The 16,702-nt window shown below is 41.6% G+C and overlaps 1 protein-coding gene across 1 annotated transcript in view; it reads right to left on the reverse strand.

Annotated features, from left to right (window-relative positions):
- Positions 1 to 312: 312 nt before the first annotated feature.
- cc2d2a (coiled-coil and C2 domain containing 2A) overlaps positions 313 to 16,702 on the reverse strand; it is a 49,223-nt gene continuing 32,833 nt past the window's right edge. Inside the window, exons 28-39 of the mRNA XM_080430281.1 lie at positions 16,430 to 16,539; positions 15,821 to 15,917; positions 15,226 to 15,324; positions 13,960 to 14,136; positions 11,871 to 12,074; positions 11,158 to 11,247; positions 10,959 to 11,072; positions 9,903 to 10,037; positions 9,193 to 9,315; positions 7,411 to 7,469; positions 6,384 to 6,561; positions 313 to 2,534 (exon numbers count right to left, since the gene is read on the reverse strand). Of these exons, the coding sequence (XP_080286407.1) occupies positions 2,346 to 2,534; positions 6,384 to 6,561; positions 7,411 to 7,469; positions 9,193 to 9,315; positions 9,903 to 10,037; positions 10,959 to 11,072; positions 11,158 to 11,247; positions 11,871 to 12,074; positions 13,960 to 14,136; positions 15,226 to 15,324; positions 15,821 to 15,917; positions 16,430 to 16,539 (1,575 nt within the window). The 3' untranslated portion in view covers positions 313 to 2,345. The remainder of the gene's footprint in view (positions 2,535 to 6,383; positions 6,562 to 7,410; positions 7,470 to 9,192; positions 9,316 to 9,902; positions 10,038 to 10,958; positions 11,073 to 11,157; positions 11,248 to 11,870; positions 12,075 to 13,959; positions 14,137 to 15,225; positions 15,325 to 15,820; positions 15,918 to 16,429; positions 16,540 to 16,702) is intronic.

Genomic DNA, 16,702 nt, shown 5'->3' on the forward strand with positions numbered 1-16,702 from the left:
CCTTTACAACCACTACATTAATGGTAAGTATTTCCTACAGAAAATACTCAAATCTGAACTAACCCTTTAAAAGAATAGTTCACCCAAAAAATACTATTTTCTTTTAATCAATTACACACTCCATGAAGCCTTGAATTCATGGAGATTTTTTTGTTTTTGACACATTCCTGAGCACAGACTCAGACATATTGGTTGGATGCATGGCGCATATAATAGGCTATCACATTGTAGATTAGTAGCGATAATTCACTATACACTCCTCATGTTTTTACAAATCTCTTTATTATATTTTTCAGACAATAAAAAGGAATATTGTGTCAAGCAGTGAAAACAAAGAGGTCTGATTTTTCTGACAAAAAAACAATTAAACAAAGCACAACAGAACAAAACAAAACAGTAAGACAGTTACAATAATCAAACGTACATGTTAAATGCAAGACATAAAAAACAAAATACAAAATTAACAGACAAAGACAAACAGTAACCAAGGACACTCATTCAAGTTTAAGCCTAACTGAATTATATATTTATGGACTTGTACTGTATATAAATTGTATATATTTTTGGATGACTTGTGCATTTAATTTGTCGGCAATACTTTGCCACGCTTTCTCCCTGGATCCATTTATTGCGGCCGTGTTTCCTTTCTTGCTTATTATACATTTTACTTCCTCGTATGATTCCGGGGAGACACCAAGACTCTTTTGGGTCTTGAGTCTTGGGACTCAAGACCCAAAAGAGAAATTTGATGTCTCCCCGGGAGCCGGGACCCAAGCCTCAAGACTCTTTTTCATGCCAAGGGCCCCTACATTGATATACATTTGGCCGCGGACCCCCATCTGAAAATGTTTTGTGCCAGGGACCCCCAGAAGCAAAGATTTGAGTTAAAAATGTATATATATTTAAAAGATATGCACACATTTTCAAGATTTTTCAAAAATAGCAGATCTACAAGATCATAGTGCGGCACTCTGTGCCACGCATTGCACGAAATGAGCTTGTAGATCTGCTATTTTTGAATAGCCAAAGCTAAGTGGTTAAAAATGATTGTGACGCGTCGCTATTAGTGGCGTACCCACCGTAGAGGCAGGAACAAAAATCTCGCCTCCCCTAGAAAATGAAGTAAAAGACTGACTGAAAAACATACAGTGAAAAAAATCCAAACAGAATAGTGGCGTCGGACCATTAGCCCGCCTCCTCGTCCATTCACGCGGGCAGGCAGCTAATCACCACCGTATCCATTCAGCAGAGCGACCCTCACCTATATAGTGATGCAAATGTATGCCTTTGTCTTCATGGGGTACCAGTAGTGCCAGGGGTGGGGGTCTGGGCCATCACCTGTACTCACCTGGCATAAAAGGGGCTCTGAGAGCAGCTTGAGCCATTCATTACTAAACTACAACATGAAGAGACCACCGCTGAAGAATTGATTTATTGATTATACTTGCATATTGGTTTTATTAACGTTTTTCAGTTTTGTAGTCAGTGTGTGTAGTGTTGTTGTTAACTTATTTCCCCCGAGATTTTTCCCTGAGTACCCTGTCCTAGTTCGCCTGCCCTAAATGTAATTCCTAGGAACGCCACTGTTCCATGAGCTGCTGCAGTGCTGCTGTTCAGCCACAGAGAAGAACGCTGCTCTGGTTTTGGGCTCCATGATTGGTCAAGTTCAAGGATTCTGCTATCGACTTTCATGGTCTTTTATAGGAATACGTGAAGCCTGGCTTTACCATCCTGGCTCGACACAGCTCGTCTAGCTCGACAATGTCGCTCCTTTTCAGCCTGGCTTGGCGTTCATGGAACAGAATAAACCAGGCTGTACGGACCAGACTTTGTCAAACCTGGATTTGACTTAAATCCAGGCTTTTTTAATTCTCCTTTCGTGTAATAGGCCCCTGGGGTCCCTATTTAATGTAAAAAACAATGGCAAAAATAGCCAATCTAAAAGATCACAAGCTTGTGAGTGATATTGTTTGATTAAAACAAAGACATTTTTGATAAAAGGTTTAAGCTCTATATTCTGACGGTAATGATTGCTATTCAGTAGGTGTCTCTTTAGTAAACGAAATACATTTTCAGGTTGGGATACCAATTCTATCCAATCAGGAGAGAGAACTCATACATACAGGATAAACACGTGAAATTTGAAGTGATTAAACAAAATAAATCTGACAAAAAAAATCTGACAAAACTTAACTGGAACAGTATAACATTTGAAGCTTTTTTAACACTGATAAATGTCTCATCACAGCACCTTTTAAGTGGTTAATAAATGTACAAAGCCAGTCTTATATCTTAGATCACGTGTAAAGTGCAGTAGTGAAGACGCTCCATGCCGTTAATAGCGGCTATCTGGTGCGGACCAGCGAGGCCAGGTACACCCACACAGAGAGCACGTTGTTGGGGTAGGGGTGCACGTACACAGCCAGGGCGAACTCCACGTTGGACGCGTCGACACTGTGGACCCCCGTGCTGTAGACCGCTTCCACGATGGGACGGATCTCTGAGAACGGCAGGTGAACCGGGAAGCCAACGATCTGATGAAAAGAGGGGGAAGAAAACACAATGAGAAGTACTGTTCCATAATCTGGTAAGAATCAATTCCCCCTAAAGGCCCATTGGCTGACATTTTGGCTCCATCATCTCCTCTGGAGTGGGAAGCTCTGTATCTGATGATTGTGTTGTTCCAGAACAACCCCAATGCTTCTCAAAGTGGGGTCCGGGGGAGGGGGGGGGGGTCAGCAAAACTCATTAAGACCTGAGGCCGATTCTACAAAATGTCTTCCAAATCCTAACAGTTAAAAAAAAAAAACCTATGTTGCTATATCAGCGGTTCTCAAACTTTTTCATGTCAAGGACCCCCAAAATGATATGTATTTGGTCGTGAACTAAATATTTAGTTTTAGGGACCCCCGGAAGCAAAGATTTGAGTTAAAAATGTTCGCTTAAAAAATATTTATATTCTTAGATTTGCGCTATTTTTTAATAGCCAAAGAAATCTAAAGTGACACAGATGCGTTTCCGGCACTTAATGGGTTAACCACTTTATTTCATACTTCGGCTACTCAAAAATAGCCGATCTACGCAATATGAGCTTGTAGATCGGCCATTTCCCTAAACGTTTTGAGCACCTAATGTTTGAACAACACAAATCTATATTCCAGTGTCCCACCCTGCACAACAATTGTTTCAGATGGGGGTCCGTGGCCTAGACATACATTTTGGCTCCAGCAATAGAGTGCTCCATCATCACCGCTCGAGTGGGAAGCTGATTTGGTTGTATCCAGAACATTCCATGGGTGATTAATAGCCTGCAGTAGCTCCTCCAGTCCACTACAGCACTCCCAGACCAGACTGGGGACATGGACTACTAAACTGTGTGAAACTGACCTGGGCAAATAGGGACATGTTGAACCCAATTTAAGTTTTGTGGGCCAGTGCCCGCTATCCAATATCCAGGTCCCCCCGCCCCCATACCTAATTTAAATTTAAGTTAGAAAACATCCAATCGATTTCAGGAAGTCAGTATCATACCCCATTCAACACTTACAAATCTAGACAATCTTCCATCATCATCCCTATAAAAAAACGTGCAACTACTCATTCATTTGACTGTTTGAGTCAAAAGCTAGGATGAAAAAGAAAATATGCACTTGAATATCTCTGCTGTTCGGCCGGAACCAGCTAAATCCAAAATGGTAATTGTTCAGGAAATGAAAAACAAAATATCAATTTTTCAGAAAATGAAGAAAACCTTATATTTTTAAAACAAAGCAATACTGCCTCATCAAACTTGATATTGTGACTTTATATATTATCAGATACTTGCATGTGTCATTATATTATCACCACTTTACCCAAATCCAGTGCAAGTGGAGTTAGGAGGTTTTGTCCATCATTGATAAGAACAGCTGGCAATGGATCTCAAAGCTCACAACACATCACAACGCATTGTGAGCTTGGAGATCAGCTATTTATGGTGAGCGCCATCCTCATATACTATAGATCAAGCTGAATTCTGTACTTAAACAACTTTTATTTTAACATGCATTGTAAACAACCATGGATCTAACTGTTACCACTGTTGTTCTTCTACAGTTGAGTGCAACAAACAATTCTGCCTCAATACTCAATCATGTATTTAACAAAAGCGATCATGGCACACCAACAATAAAAAAAATGGCATATAAATACAAAATACATTCATGAAAAATAGAATCTTTAGCCTATCAAATCTGTAGCCTACTGCACTAACAATAACAACCACAGTTGAATTTACCTATCATATACCTATCAACATTTTATTATCACACTGTTGTGTGTTGTGTGTTGCGTGTGTGTGGTGGGTGTTTCTTAGTGCTTTAGATTGTCATAAAAGCTGTGAAAGTCTTTTGGCATGATCTCCTTGAGCTCTTGGAGATGTTTGAAACAAACTCCTGCACACACTCATTCTCTGTCCATTAACATTTAAAAAGAAAACACGAGCAGATGACCTTTGTGAAGACACCCTTCTCCTCTTTACTGGGGTGACATCTATCAAACCTTGCACATACATTCTCTTCTCTTCCCAGTTTATGTTCTCCCAAAAGCATTGAAAAATCTTCTCCCTGTCTGCCTCATACAGAGCAGAGCTTCTCGAGAGCCTGAGAGGAGGGGGGAGTTGTTTGTTTTTGACGGACAGTTTGAGGGTCCAATGGAGTTAGGAGTTTTCGTCAGAGGCGCTTTTTAATACTTTTCATATGTTATTATTTAAAAAAAAATGACACAGATGTAGAGGGGGTTCAATAGCGTTGATTTATGAAAAAAAAAAAAAAAATGAAAAAGGAGTTAGCTGGTCCCGGCTGGACACTGACGATTAGACTGCACCCCCCCGCCCCCCTTTCTGATTAGCAGACTCCACTAAGCTACGGCCACAGCACAGCGTATGTAAAAAAAAAAGAAAACAGAATGCTCTGCATAGATAGCCTGATTATCAGACTGAAGCTGCGTGGAGCTTCAGTCTGAAATTGGCTCCAGGAGGGGATTACAAGGGGGAGGGGATTAGAAATTCCCTAAACCAATCCTAAGGGATCCCCACGCCCACCTCCGCCTCTCATTGGACAACACATTTTGTACCGGAGAAGTCCTAGGTTCACATTTACAACTCCAGACCAAGAGGCAGTCCACTCAGAGAGTGGGCGGGGTCTATGGTATGGAACCAGGCTACTGCATAGATGGAGCTTCCTCCAAGAAGTCATACATTAAAGGAGTAGTTCACCCAAAAAAAAACTTATTTTCTATCCATTACACGCCCCATGAAGCCTTGAAGTAATGGACATTTTTTAGTTTTTGTCGCATTCCTAAGCCAATAATTTGATGACCTGTGGAAAAATGCTAATGTCTCCGTTAGGAGACTCAAAGAGTCTCCATTGAGACTGCCGGTTATCAAATTATTGGTTTAAGAATGCGCCAAAAACATGAATTTAAGGCTTCATGGGGTGTGTTAAGAAAATAAGTAATTTTTTGGGTGAACTACTCCTTCAACAATATAGCCAGGGGTTATCAATGTGTCCATACACGGACAAATGTCTTGTGCTTGTCTGTGGCAAATTTTAGATTTTGTTTTTACTTAACATTATAATGTTCCTATTTTGATCATAAGACCCAATTACTGAATATTATTTACTGGGGGGGGGTTTCGCGCAACAACGGCTGATAAGTCTATTGAGAATTACCGAGCCATTCCGGGTGGAAAACGGAACGCTCGCCCCAAAACACACTGCCCCATTTTTTTCGCGGACCAAGGCCGCCAGTGTAGACCCGGGGCAGGGTGTTTTAGGACGACGGTTCTCCTTCTATTACATTTCTGAATGGAGAGAGGTGCGCGCCTCTGCGCAATGGAGAGAAGGACGGCCAATGTTTCCTTTTTGCTTGATATTGTTTGATGGCGATACAATCATGACTGATACACATGAAAGAAGAGTAGACCCTTCACAGCTAATAGAGTTTAATTTTTTAAAGAATCGGTTCAGAATTGAATGAGTATGGCTATAGATAAATGTGAAGCTCTTTCTGCTATAAATATGCATCCATGCGTTCTGGGCGCCTGTCGGCGGCCAAACCGGTTTTCAAATGGTCCTCATTTACAATTCAGCCGATTGCAAATGAGCCTCATTTGAAAACAAAGGCGACTTGCTGTTGTTGGCTACAACAGAAGAGGGTGAGGGGCTGCTAATGTTGTTATGTAGATCTTATGTTTTTTACCCCTGGCGGATCTTGCCCCTACACAGGGGCAAGCAGGGTTTACAGACCGGGCCACGGCGTCCTTGGCCCCAATGATGGTACGCCTCTGCACCACAAGCCAGCATGGCTAATGAACCCTGAATATAACTAATCCACACAGTTACCCTGTAGTCTCCCAGCAGGCTCTGTAGCTCCAGGCGGTGCTCGTCGGCCATGTCCCGCCCGCCGCTCAGCTCCAGCTTGGGGAGGAAGTGGCGCAGCGTGGAGGTGCAGTAGCGGTTCCAGCGGGTCGGCTGGCGGGGGCGCCACTCCATCAGCTTCTCTTTGAGGATCTTCTCAATTCTGTGGAGGGGAGGGGAGGTTTGTGCTCTATGGTTAATGGACGTCGCTGACTATGTCGACCATAACGTTGCTGTCGGGCAGAAACCTCTTATCTCCATATTTTACCTTTTTGTGTTTTTGTCATTAAAGGAGCATTTCACCCCTGGAAGAACTTACAGTCACTCAATGTTAATAATATTTGTAGTAGAGAACAGTAGCAAAATTAGAAATTTGCACCCTATGGCCAGAAAAATATAGAAGTCTGTGTGTTTGACTGGGGTTTGACTGGACTGCTGCATTACTACAATGACCATAATGCTTTGGGGCACTGCCCTTCCTTGTGGGGAGGGGAGGCTGCGTGGGGGTGTGGTCTACATTGCAGTCAGGAAACAAGGTGAGATAAAAAGACTATGAGTTAAATGACTCATAGTGTCTGAGGATATGGATAAAAATCTAAAAATACAGATAAAACACAAAAAACACACCAGGATCATGTTTATGGGTCCTAGACCTAGAGAAAAATAGGGGTTTGATGCAAAATCTGTGAAATGTCCCTTTAATGCCTTACTTGATCATACTACAGCGTCACACAAAAGTATCAAAAATAGCAGATCTACAAGCTCGAAACGCGGCGCGAAGCGCCGTGTTTTGAGTTTGTCGATCTATTTTTTAGCCATTTTTTTTATTATTTGAAATTGTGAAATAGTGAAAATAGCCAAGTCCACAACACGCTGTGAGGTCTGTGTAGATCTGCTATTTTCGCTACTTTTTGTGCGACACTCTTGTATGAAGAAGTATAGGGCATAAATTGACGATGACATACTATGTTCTGCTAACAGCGACGAAAAAACATAAGATTCCACCACTTGCCTGTCCTGTAGTTCAGCGTAGGCTGCTGTATCCGTTCTCTGATACACCAGCTCCTCCGGCTACATGGGACAGGAGATGTAATGTAATCAGTGGTGTAAAGTAACTAAGTACATTTACTCAAGTACTGTACTTAAAGGGCAAGACCACTTTGGTAGAGGTTTGGGTTGTGTAGTTACCTTGCCATGATGTAACTCCAAAAGTGGGCAAGAAATCAAAAATAATTGCTCCATTGATTAGAAATTGATAATTCAAAATATGCTCCTCATTGACTTACATTGTACGGTAAAACAGCTCTCAAAGTCACTCTTTTAGCACATAAACGAACGCAAACAAAGTTGATTCAGACAATATAGAACATCACCAAACCCAGTACTGTTTTTTTTTAAAATAAAAATGTCAACTTCCTGTAGATTTTGCCATTTTTAATAAGTAGAAAACCTGGACTGGATCCGCGGATCCGGATCCAGATCTTCAAATAGTAGAATCAACAGGAAGTTGACATTTTTATTAAAAAAACAAACAGTACTGGGTTTGGTGATGTTCTATATTGTCTGAATCAGCTATGTTTGCATTCGTTTATGTGCTAAAAGAGTGACTTTGAGAGCTGTTTTACCGTACAATGTAAGTCAATGAGGAGCATATTTTGAATTATCAATTTCTAATCAATGGAGCAATTATTTTTGATTTCTTGCCCACCTTTGGAGTTACATCATGGCAAGGTAACTACACAACCCAAACCTCTACCAAAGTGGTCTTACCCTTTAAGTACAATTTTGAGGGACTTTTACTATCCTGGACTATTTCCAATTGTCTATACCTTTACTTCTACTCCACTACATCTCAGATGTAGATTGTACTTTTACTCCACTACAGTTATTTGACAACTTTAGTTACTAGTTACTTTGCAGAAATAAATTATTACATTATAAAACATACATTAACCACTTTAGTCCTTTTTTATACATAGGCTATTTGAAAATAGCCGATCTACAAGCTCACAACGCGTCGCATCGCGACACGTTGTGAGCTTGTAGATCTGCTATTTTCAAACATTTTAGTACTTTTACTTTTGGTACTTTAAGTATATTTTGATGCCAATACTTTTGCACTTTTACTCAAGTACATTTTGAATTCTGGACTTTTACTTGTAACGGAGTATTTCTATATTGCAGTATTGATACTTTTACTTAAGTAAAGAATTTGAGTACTTTCTCCAGCACTGGTCGGAACACAATCAGTTGATTGATCATTCAAATAAACATGCTCACCCACATGGCCCACCCATCTGGCACCTTTACACTTAAGTGGCCAGAAGGGTGGACCGCGAATGCTTTCAACATTTTCAAGCGGGCCCTGATACAGAAAAGGTTGAGGACCACTGACTTAGAGATGACAAAGTTCTCACAGGAACAAACGGGAGCGTCCATAAACGCTGGACACTCACCTGTACCAGTGGCGTCCCCAGGAATTACATTTAGGGCAGGCGAGATTTTTTTTTTTGCACCCCCACTATTACCCCCCAAAAAAGAAATTTCAACTCAATCGAAAACCGGCGAAAGTGGCCGTTTTCAAGATGTTTTGGCCATTATCTCTGGAACGGAAGGTCCAATCTGCTCTTGTTCAAAGCTTGTTGGATGCGTAACTTTGAGGACATTAAGCACACAATGACACCTTTTCGGGTTATTTGGGTTTTCTAGGGGAGGCGAGATCTTAGTTGGGCAGGCGACCGCCTGCCCTGCCTCTACAGTGGGTACGCCACTGACCTGTACACTGGACACTCACCTGTACACTGGCCAGCCCAGGATGGGAGAAGGAACGCGAGAAGAAGGGCTTCCACAGGTTGGCTTTGGTGATGTCAAAACTCATCCTCATGGGGGAGCTATACTGCTGAAGGTTGAACCACACCTGACAAGAGAACCACAAAACATTAAAACAATCATCTGCTGACTTCCCTGGACAACAGAACAAACAGGGAAAAGAAAAATAAGAATGGCAAAAATGCTAAACCCCCCCCCCTGTCACCCCGGTTGCCTGTCTATGGTAAAGGCAGCCTGTGTGTAAAACAATGCCACGGTCACTGGCAGAGGTCATTTTACAGCTTTTACATACATAGACGTAATAGATGTAAATATGTTTATAGGTAACTTTAGGGGTAAAAACCTTGGACACAGCACCTTCAGTGTGCTATGACCAGCATACAAACTATGCTGCTATTCTCTGATTATTATTATCATTTTTACTTTCTTTCTTATTTCCTCCTTTTCCATGTTTATTATTACTGCTGCCACAATGCCAGAGGTGTTTGTGTAACACATGGTTACATCTCTTATGGGGGTTCCAGGCACGAAATGTGGTGGTCCGTGGCCAAATGCATACATTTGGGGGTCCTTCACATGAAAAAGTTTGAGAAACCACCTTTTATACAGTATTGATGAATAGTGAATGAATGTAGTGTACCAGTGAATGCTGTATGGTTGATCATGTTCACTCACGTTGTCAGTGTTGACTATGCAGCCTACGGCCTGCAGGGGGCAGAAGGTGTCATACTGTCCATAGTACTGTCCACTGCTGGGGTTCCAGATGATGTAGCGGTTCTGTTCTACAGTCAGCACATAGGCTGTAAGACCCTACAAACACACATAACAATGTTCTACAGTCAGAACAGAGGCTGTAAGACAATAGAGCACCGAAGTCTGACGTAATTTACACATCCTACCTGGTTCGCGGTTTTCCACCCCCATTCTGAATTCCCATAGACGTCTTTAATATCGCGTCAAATAAGAACTGTGTTCCAAAAATAGGGGTTGACTCTTAAGGTTTGACTCTTATGGATATGAAGCATCAACTGACGGTGAGAAAACGATAATGTTACTTCCGCCGAATTAGTTAAATTTTCGCCAGAAACAGACTGTATCAAATATAAGTGACTGACTATCATAAACGATACAGAACCTCCTCCCTGACAATATCGCAGAGACAGTTTGTTTATTTTTGGACCACAATTCTTATATGAGACGATTCTAAGATGACCCAATGTTATTCTCCATAGAGAAATTACTTTACGAACCAGGGGATGAACGAGTGACGTCAGGACTTCTGTACTCTATACAAACACACATAACAGTGTTCTACAGTCAGAACATAGGCTGAAAGACCCTACAAACAAACACAGCAATGACCAATCAGTAGTGCAGTTTTATACGAGCACTATAACTATGAAAATATAGTTTAAAAAAAGTTCTAAGTCAAGTGGATGGCAGAGTTCACACCACAACAAATACAATGGTGAACCATAGTTATAGTTATCGTTATACTTATAGTGCTCAGTGTGAACGGCCCTTTAATATTTCATCATAGTTTCAGGTATGATGAACGGATGAAAGGTTTCACATTCATGAAAAGCAGTTGAGAAGAAATATTTTACAGTAGGTAAAAAGTAAAGACACGCAAAAGTAAAAGTATGTGGTAGTGGTGGGGTCCTGCTGCAACATCATACCGTACAAAACAAGTCAAAGAACTTTCCAACCGATACTCTTGGCTGCACTGACCTCGGGGATGGCGGTGCCGACGATAAGCCACGCCTTCTTGCCCATGGACAGGAAGTAGTTGCACAGCAGCACGGCGTGCTCTTCCTCGTCGCCGGCGAGGAGGGTCAGGAATTGCTGAAAACAGGAAGAGGAAGGAAGGCTTTTAGTTTGTGGGTTCCTTCTACCTTCACAAAAGGTCCCATGGTTCCTGGTCACTCACATCACAGGTGCTCCACAGGTCACACACGCTGGAGAAGGACACGCTGTCCGGCAGGGAGGGGATGAGAGACACGAACCTGGCCACCAACTCCTACAGACATAGGAACCTTTTGTGAGACAGAATCCCATCTATAGAGCCCGACTGATCTCTCAAGCACCACTGCCCTTAACATGTTGTGTTGTTGTTAGTAGGAATACACACAGAAGCACCCGGGAGGAAGTGGACTAAGAAAGGGGTGGAGCCAAACTGAGTTCCTGTATCTACACCTTTATTTTTTACCGAATGGGTTCCCAGATTGGAGCCTGACAGATGTCAGATGTATGGCTCCAATGCCGAGCTAGACCACTAATTACTGATGTTTTGATCAATATTTTGTCAAAGAGTGCATGATTTTCTAATCAAATAGGAAAACTTCAATTCAAGTTTCAATTTTAGAACATAGATCATCGAACATGATAGATAAATAAATAAACAAAGAAATAATAAACTACTTAAGCTCTTTTCAAAATAGGGAAGGCAGGTTGAAAGCGGTCAAAATCGGGACGCACCGATGTCCTCAAAAGAGACAAACAATGGCCGGTAGTATCGGGTCAGACCGATATATATACATCAGTCGAGCTCTAGTCCAGAAGAAACACACGAGGATGGGACTGACCATGGCCTCCTGGGTTAGGGTTAGGGTTAGGGTCAGGGGAGGTGAGGATGGGACTGACCATGGCCTCCTGGGGGCTGTTGGGAAAGGCGTCCAGCAGCTCCTGCGGGGGGTTGAGAGGTCGGATGTAGCGGGTGATGAACACCGTCTTGCCGTTGATGTCGATGACGGTGGTGAGGCAGGGCCGGTCTGGGAAGCTCCGCTCCACCTCTCTCTCAAACCTCTCTGAGGCCTGCAGCAGACGCTCGTCCTCACGGGTGTCAAACTGACACAGGAGGAGGAGGAGGGTGCAGGACATTACAGAGAACAAGGGGTTAACACAGTAAGCAAGGTAAACACGAGGTAATACATCAAATGCATAGAAATAGTAATATAGGATAGGTCATTATAGGTAGACCAATAAACTATCATCAGTCTAAACAGTATAATATCCGAAAATAAATGATCTGTACATTGAAACTATACAACTATAGGATGTCAGGTCAACAAATGAACTGTCTACATAACATGCTATATAAATTACATTCTAAACTTTGCATAAGACTGCAAGGTCGTCAAGGCTACGGCAAGTGCTACGGGCTAAGTGGAGTCTGAAGAGGTGAGTCTTCATACTACGGGAGTGAGTCTGCAGTTCTAACTGCAATGGGGAGTTCGTTCCACAGTTTGGGAACCAGAAGGGAGAAGAGTGTGGGACGTGAGGAACACATCATGTCATAGACATGAACGAACATCAGTAAATGTTTTGATGAAGTGGGGACTCTAAATGGGCTTTAACTCAACATGGTTTTCAGGGCTGCAACAGTTACTGTACTTTCAGTGATTATTATTATTTGGATTTTTAAAAATGTGTTATATGTCAACGACTCGACACGAAATAATTCAAATTCATTTTCTTTATGAATATATACAAATTGATTTAGTCTGATTAACCACTTACTGTAAGCACTAATTTATACTTTGTCGTACATCAGTGTCACACAAAAATTGCGGAACTAGAGGATCTACAAGCTCACGGAAATTGTAGATCTCTATGTTTGAAAATACATAAAAAAAATGTATGGACTAAATGGATTAGTTTGATTAAGTGTTGCACCCTTATGGTTAATCTTCCAAAAAAAGTAAGCGTAGGAATTGAGCTCACTGTAACGCAGATCATCCCAGTAAACATTTACCTTCACTTCCTTAATCTAGGCAATGCGGCGGAGCACAACAACAAGAGAAAAAGAAAAATGAAATGAGAAAGAACAAATAATAAAGAAACGTCAAAACAAATAAATGCAGTGATGTAAAAATCACACACTGTAAAACAACACACCGTTTTAAACACACACCGCACACACACTACCACACCAAAAATGTTACTTTTGAGGATTCAAATAAAAAAAATAGCAGATCTACAAACTCAAAACTTGTTCTGCTACTTTTGATGCTTTTGTGTGACGCTGTAGTAGCCAGGGAGCTAATTTACGGAAAAAAAACACAAAAGGTTCAAATACGGAGATAAGAAGTTTCTGCCCGACAACAACGATACTCAAGTGTCATGTGCATATTAAGCACCAATGTAAATATACATACATATAGAGACACATGTAAATATATATTTATACACACATACAGCACAGTGCACACATACACAGAACGATAATAAGTAGGAGCCATGCTCACAGCACCTCAAGCTGCTATGACCAATGTATGACCAATATGACCAATGTATGACCTATATGACCAATGTATGAAATGAACATGCAAGCTATAACCAATGTACATCATTTGTTACTGTCTCTCCTACTGCTATTCTCTACCATTTCTTTGTCATTGTTTATTATTATTGCTGCTATTCTTTATTATTATTTCCTTATTGCTGTCGTTATAGCTGTTACAAGGTCGAGGAAGCAAAAACCAAAGAATTGTAGTCTTATGTACTCGTACTGTATATAAGATGTAACAATAGAGAAGGAGACGGTCCTCTGAAGATTTTGCCCCCCCCCCCCGTACATTGAACTCAATGGACGGTGAGCACTCGGCGCCATCTTGAGAGGAACGTCGCTATTACTTTCAACGGTTTGATGTCACGTTCACTTTCTCGTATAAAAATCTTGAATCTTTCACCAGCATAAACTATGAGGCCACGGGCGAGGAGGGCTTTTTACCCGTTCTCTGATGGACTCCCCAGGCACCAGCTGGGGTTCGATGGTGATGAAGAGTGTGACGAAGGCTCCCTCGCTCAGGCTGCGTATGGCGTCATAACCTCCCTCGCTCCCCAGGCTGCGCTCCTTGCTGTAGCCCAGCAGCACCGGCGGCGTGTCCACCTTGAACGTGCCGTCGATCTGTCCAATGGCAACGGGAAAGAGGAAACCAAATGAGCCACAACTTCAGCCACACAAGAACGGATGCCACGGATGCCATGCAAGGAAATGTGACCTGTATTCTATCTATGCTGCCACCAAAATGTGGAATGGCTTACCAAATTAACCCATTAAGACCTGAGGCAATTTTTTTTTTTAAATCTAAATCCTAACAGTTTTTTGGAAAAAAAAATGAAAAAAGAAATCACGATTTTTCAAAAATAGCAGATCTACAATCTCATAGCGAGCTTGTATATCTGCTATTTTTCAATAGCCTAATAAATCTTAAAGTGACACAGATGCGTTCCAGGTCTTGCGTTAAAGATCTCGACCCCCTATACCCAACCTCAAAACTAACCTTAACCCATTCAATCCGGGAACGCATCTGTGTCATTCTAGATTTGTATCTATAACCATTATTTTATACTTTGGCCATTCAAAAATAGCAGATCTACAAGCTCGTAGCGCGGCACCGAGCGCCGCGCTACGAGCTTGTAGATCTGCTATTTTTCTGAAAAGTCTTGAACATTTGTGCAAATCTTTTTATTTCAAATCTTTGCTTCTGGGGGTCCCTGGAACAAAATATTTTGAGATGGGGGTCCGCGGCCAAATACATATCATTTTGGGGGTCCTTGACATGAAAAAGTTTGAGAACCACCAACATACGTTTTGTTTTTAAACTGTTAAGATGTAGACGACATTTGTAGAATCGGCCAAATTGCACAAATTTTCACGATAAAAAAAAAATAGCAGATCTACAAGCTTGTAGATCTGCTATTTTTGAATAGCCAAAGACATCTTAAGATGACACAGATGTGTTCCCGGTCTTAATGGATTAGAAGCATGTCTGACCTCAAAATACAACTGGGCTAAGTTGAACAACTTGAAACACCATGGTTGTAGCATCCTCTGCCCCCCAGCCCACCCCTCCTTTTTCTGTATACTTTATGCTTTTTGTAAGACATTGTATGTCTTACTGATGAATTGAGTACAATGGATAACTTGTTGAGTACAATGGATACAATGTTAACTTGTTAATTAAGTATTCAATCAATCAATGAAGAGTCTTACCCTGGACTGGGAGTAGATGGTACTGAAGGGGATCTTGACGCAGCCCAGCCAGTGTTTCTCCACCCGTGTGTGAACCGACGTCCCCCTGTCCGTGTCATCCTGATGGCGAGAAGGAGTTTAGTTTACCACTTTCAACCTGGCAGCCCTATTTTGGGCCTGTCACTATTGGCACAGATTTGGGAAAACAGCTAAAATAGACGATCTACAAGCTCAAAATGGGTAACAGCACGGTGTGAGCTTGTGGATCAGCTATTTTCACAATTAAAAAAAAAAATGCTTAAAATGTCAAATAGGGCATAAAGCTGCAATCAATAACGTGACTTAAAACGTTATTTTGACCAATCTGTATGGCAAAGTATATTAATACAATAATCTAACAGAAAAAAGCAGATCGACGAGCTCACACCGTGTCACACTGCAACTCGTTGCGAGCTTCTTGATCTGCTATTTTCTGCGAAAGCTTTCCCCACAAATACGGATGCCGGGGTTTACTGTAAGTGCTTAAAGCTTCAGACTGGTGCGATGCATTTCCAGACGACTGAAGTCACATCCCGGCCATGTGACCACAGTGTCCCCTGAGGTGACATAGACTCACCACTCCCGTCTCATAAATCATCTCATCAAAGATGTTGATGAAGACCTCGTCCTTGATGGACTGCAGACTGGCCGTGCTGTAGTCACCGTTCGGAGCACTATAGGGTGGAGCGACAAAATAACTTTGAAACACGTTTCATCTGTCAAGTTTTGTAATGTTGCTGGTTCCCATGAATAACTTTAATAACTTCCTACAATGAAGCAAAGTTGCTCTCAGCTTGTCTGTACATTCTTTTGCTATGATAGCAATAGCAATATTTTTTTGAAATATGGATACTTACATTAATTCACACATGAAGTGGTGCTTAAGGCTGATTTGGTATTGGCTTTGCCTTCATATATTGCCCTGACATAAACGGCAAAACTCATATAAGTTAAAGTCTCTGATTTATATCTTGTTGGAAGAATTCCCACGTTTTTGCATACACAAATAACGGTATGGTATGCACACCAAATGATAAATAACTTAAACAGAGCCGAAGTCAAGTTAGGGGTTAAGAATGTGTGCGTCACAATTTCTGCCAAGCCATGCACTGCCTGCCACTGAAGGTACTATCCTCTAGTTATGTCTAATGTAAATATGATAACAGAAAGTCACACAGTTATTAACCTAAAAGGTAGTTCCAGCTCCTCATTCCAGCAGGGGTTTGGTCCATCTGCAGTTGTGGTTTGCAGAACCGTTCGCTGGAAGGTCACCTCCACAAACGGCCTCACTTGTACCTGAGAGACCAACATGACCATTACAATTTAGGCATTTAGCAGACTCTTATCAACTCTTAGCAGAGAAACTTAAAATAAGCAATGTAAACAAACACATACAGTACATACATCAAATGCAGAGAGCCAGTATAGGGCCGCAGTAAACTAGGATCACACGTAAGAA

Source organism: Gymnoscopelus braueri (genome assembly GCF_963280865.1).
Source record: "Gymnoscopelus braueri genome assembly, chromosome: 6".
NCBI classification, from domain to species: domain Eukaryota; kingdom Metazoa; phylum Chordata; class Actinopteri; order Myctophiformes; family Myctophidae; genus Gymnoscopelus; species Gymnoscopelus braueri.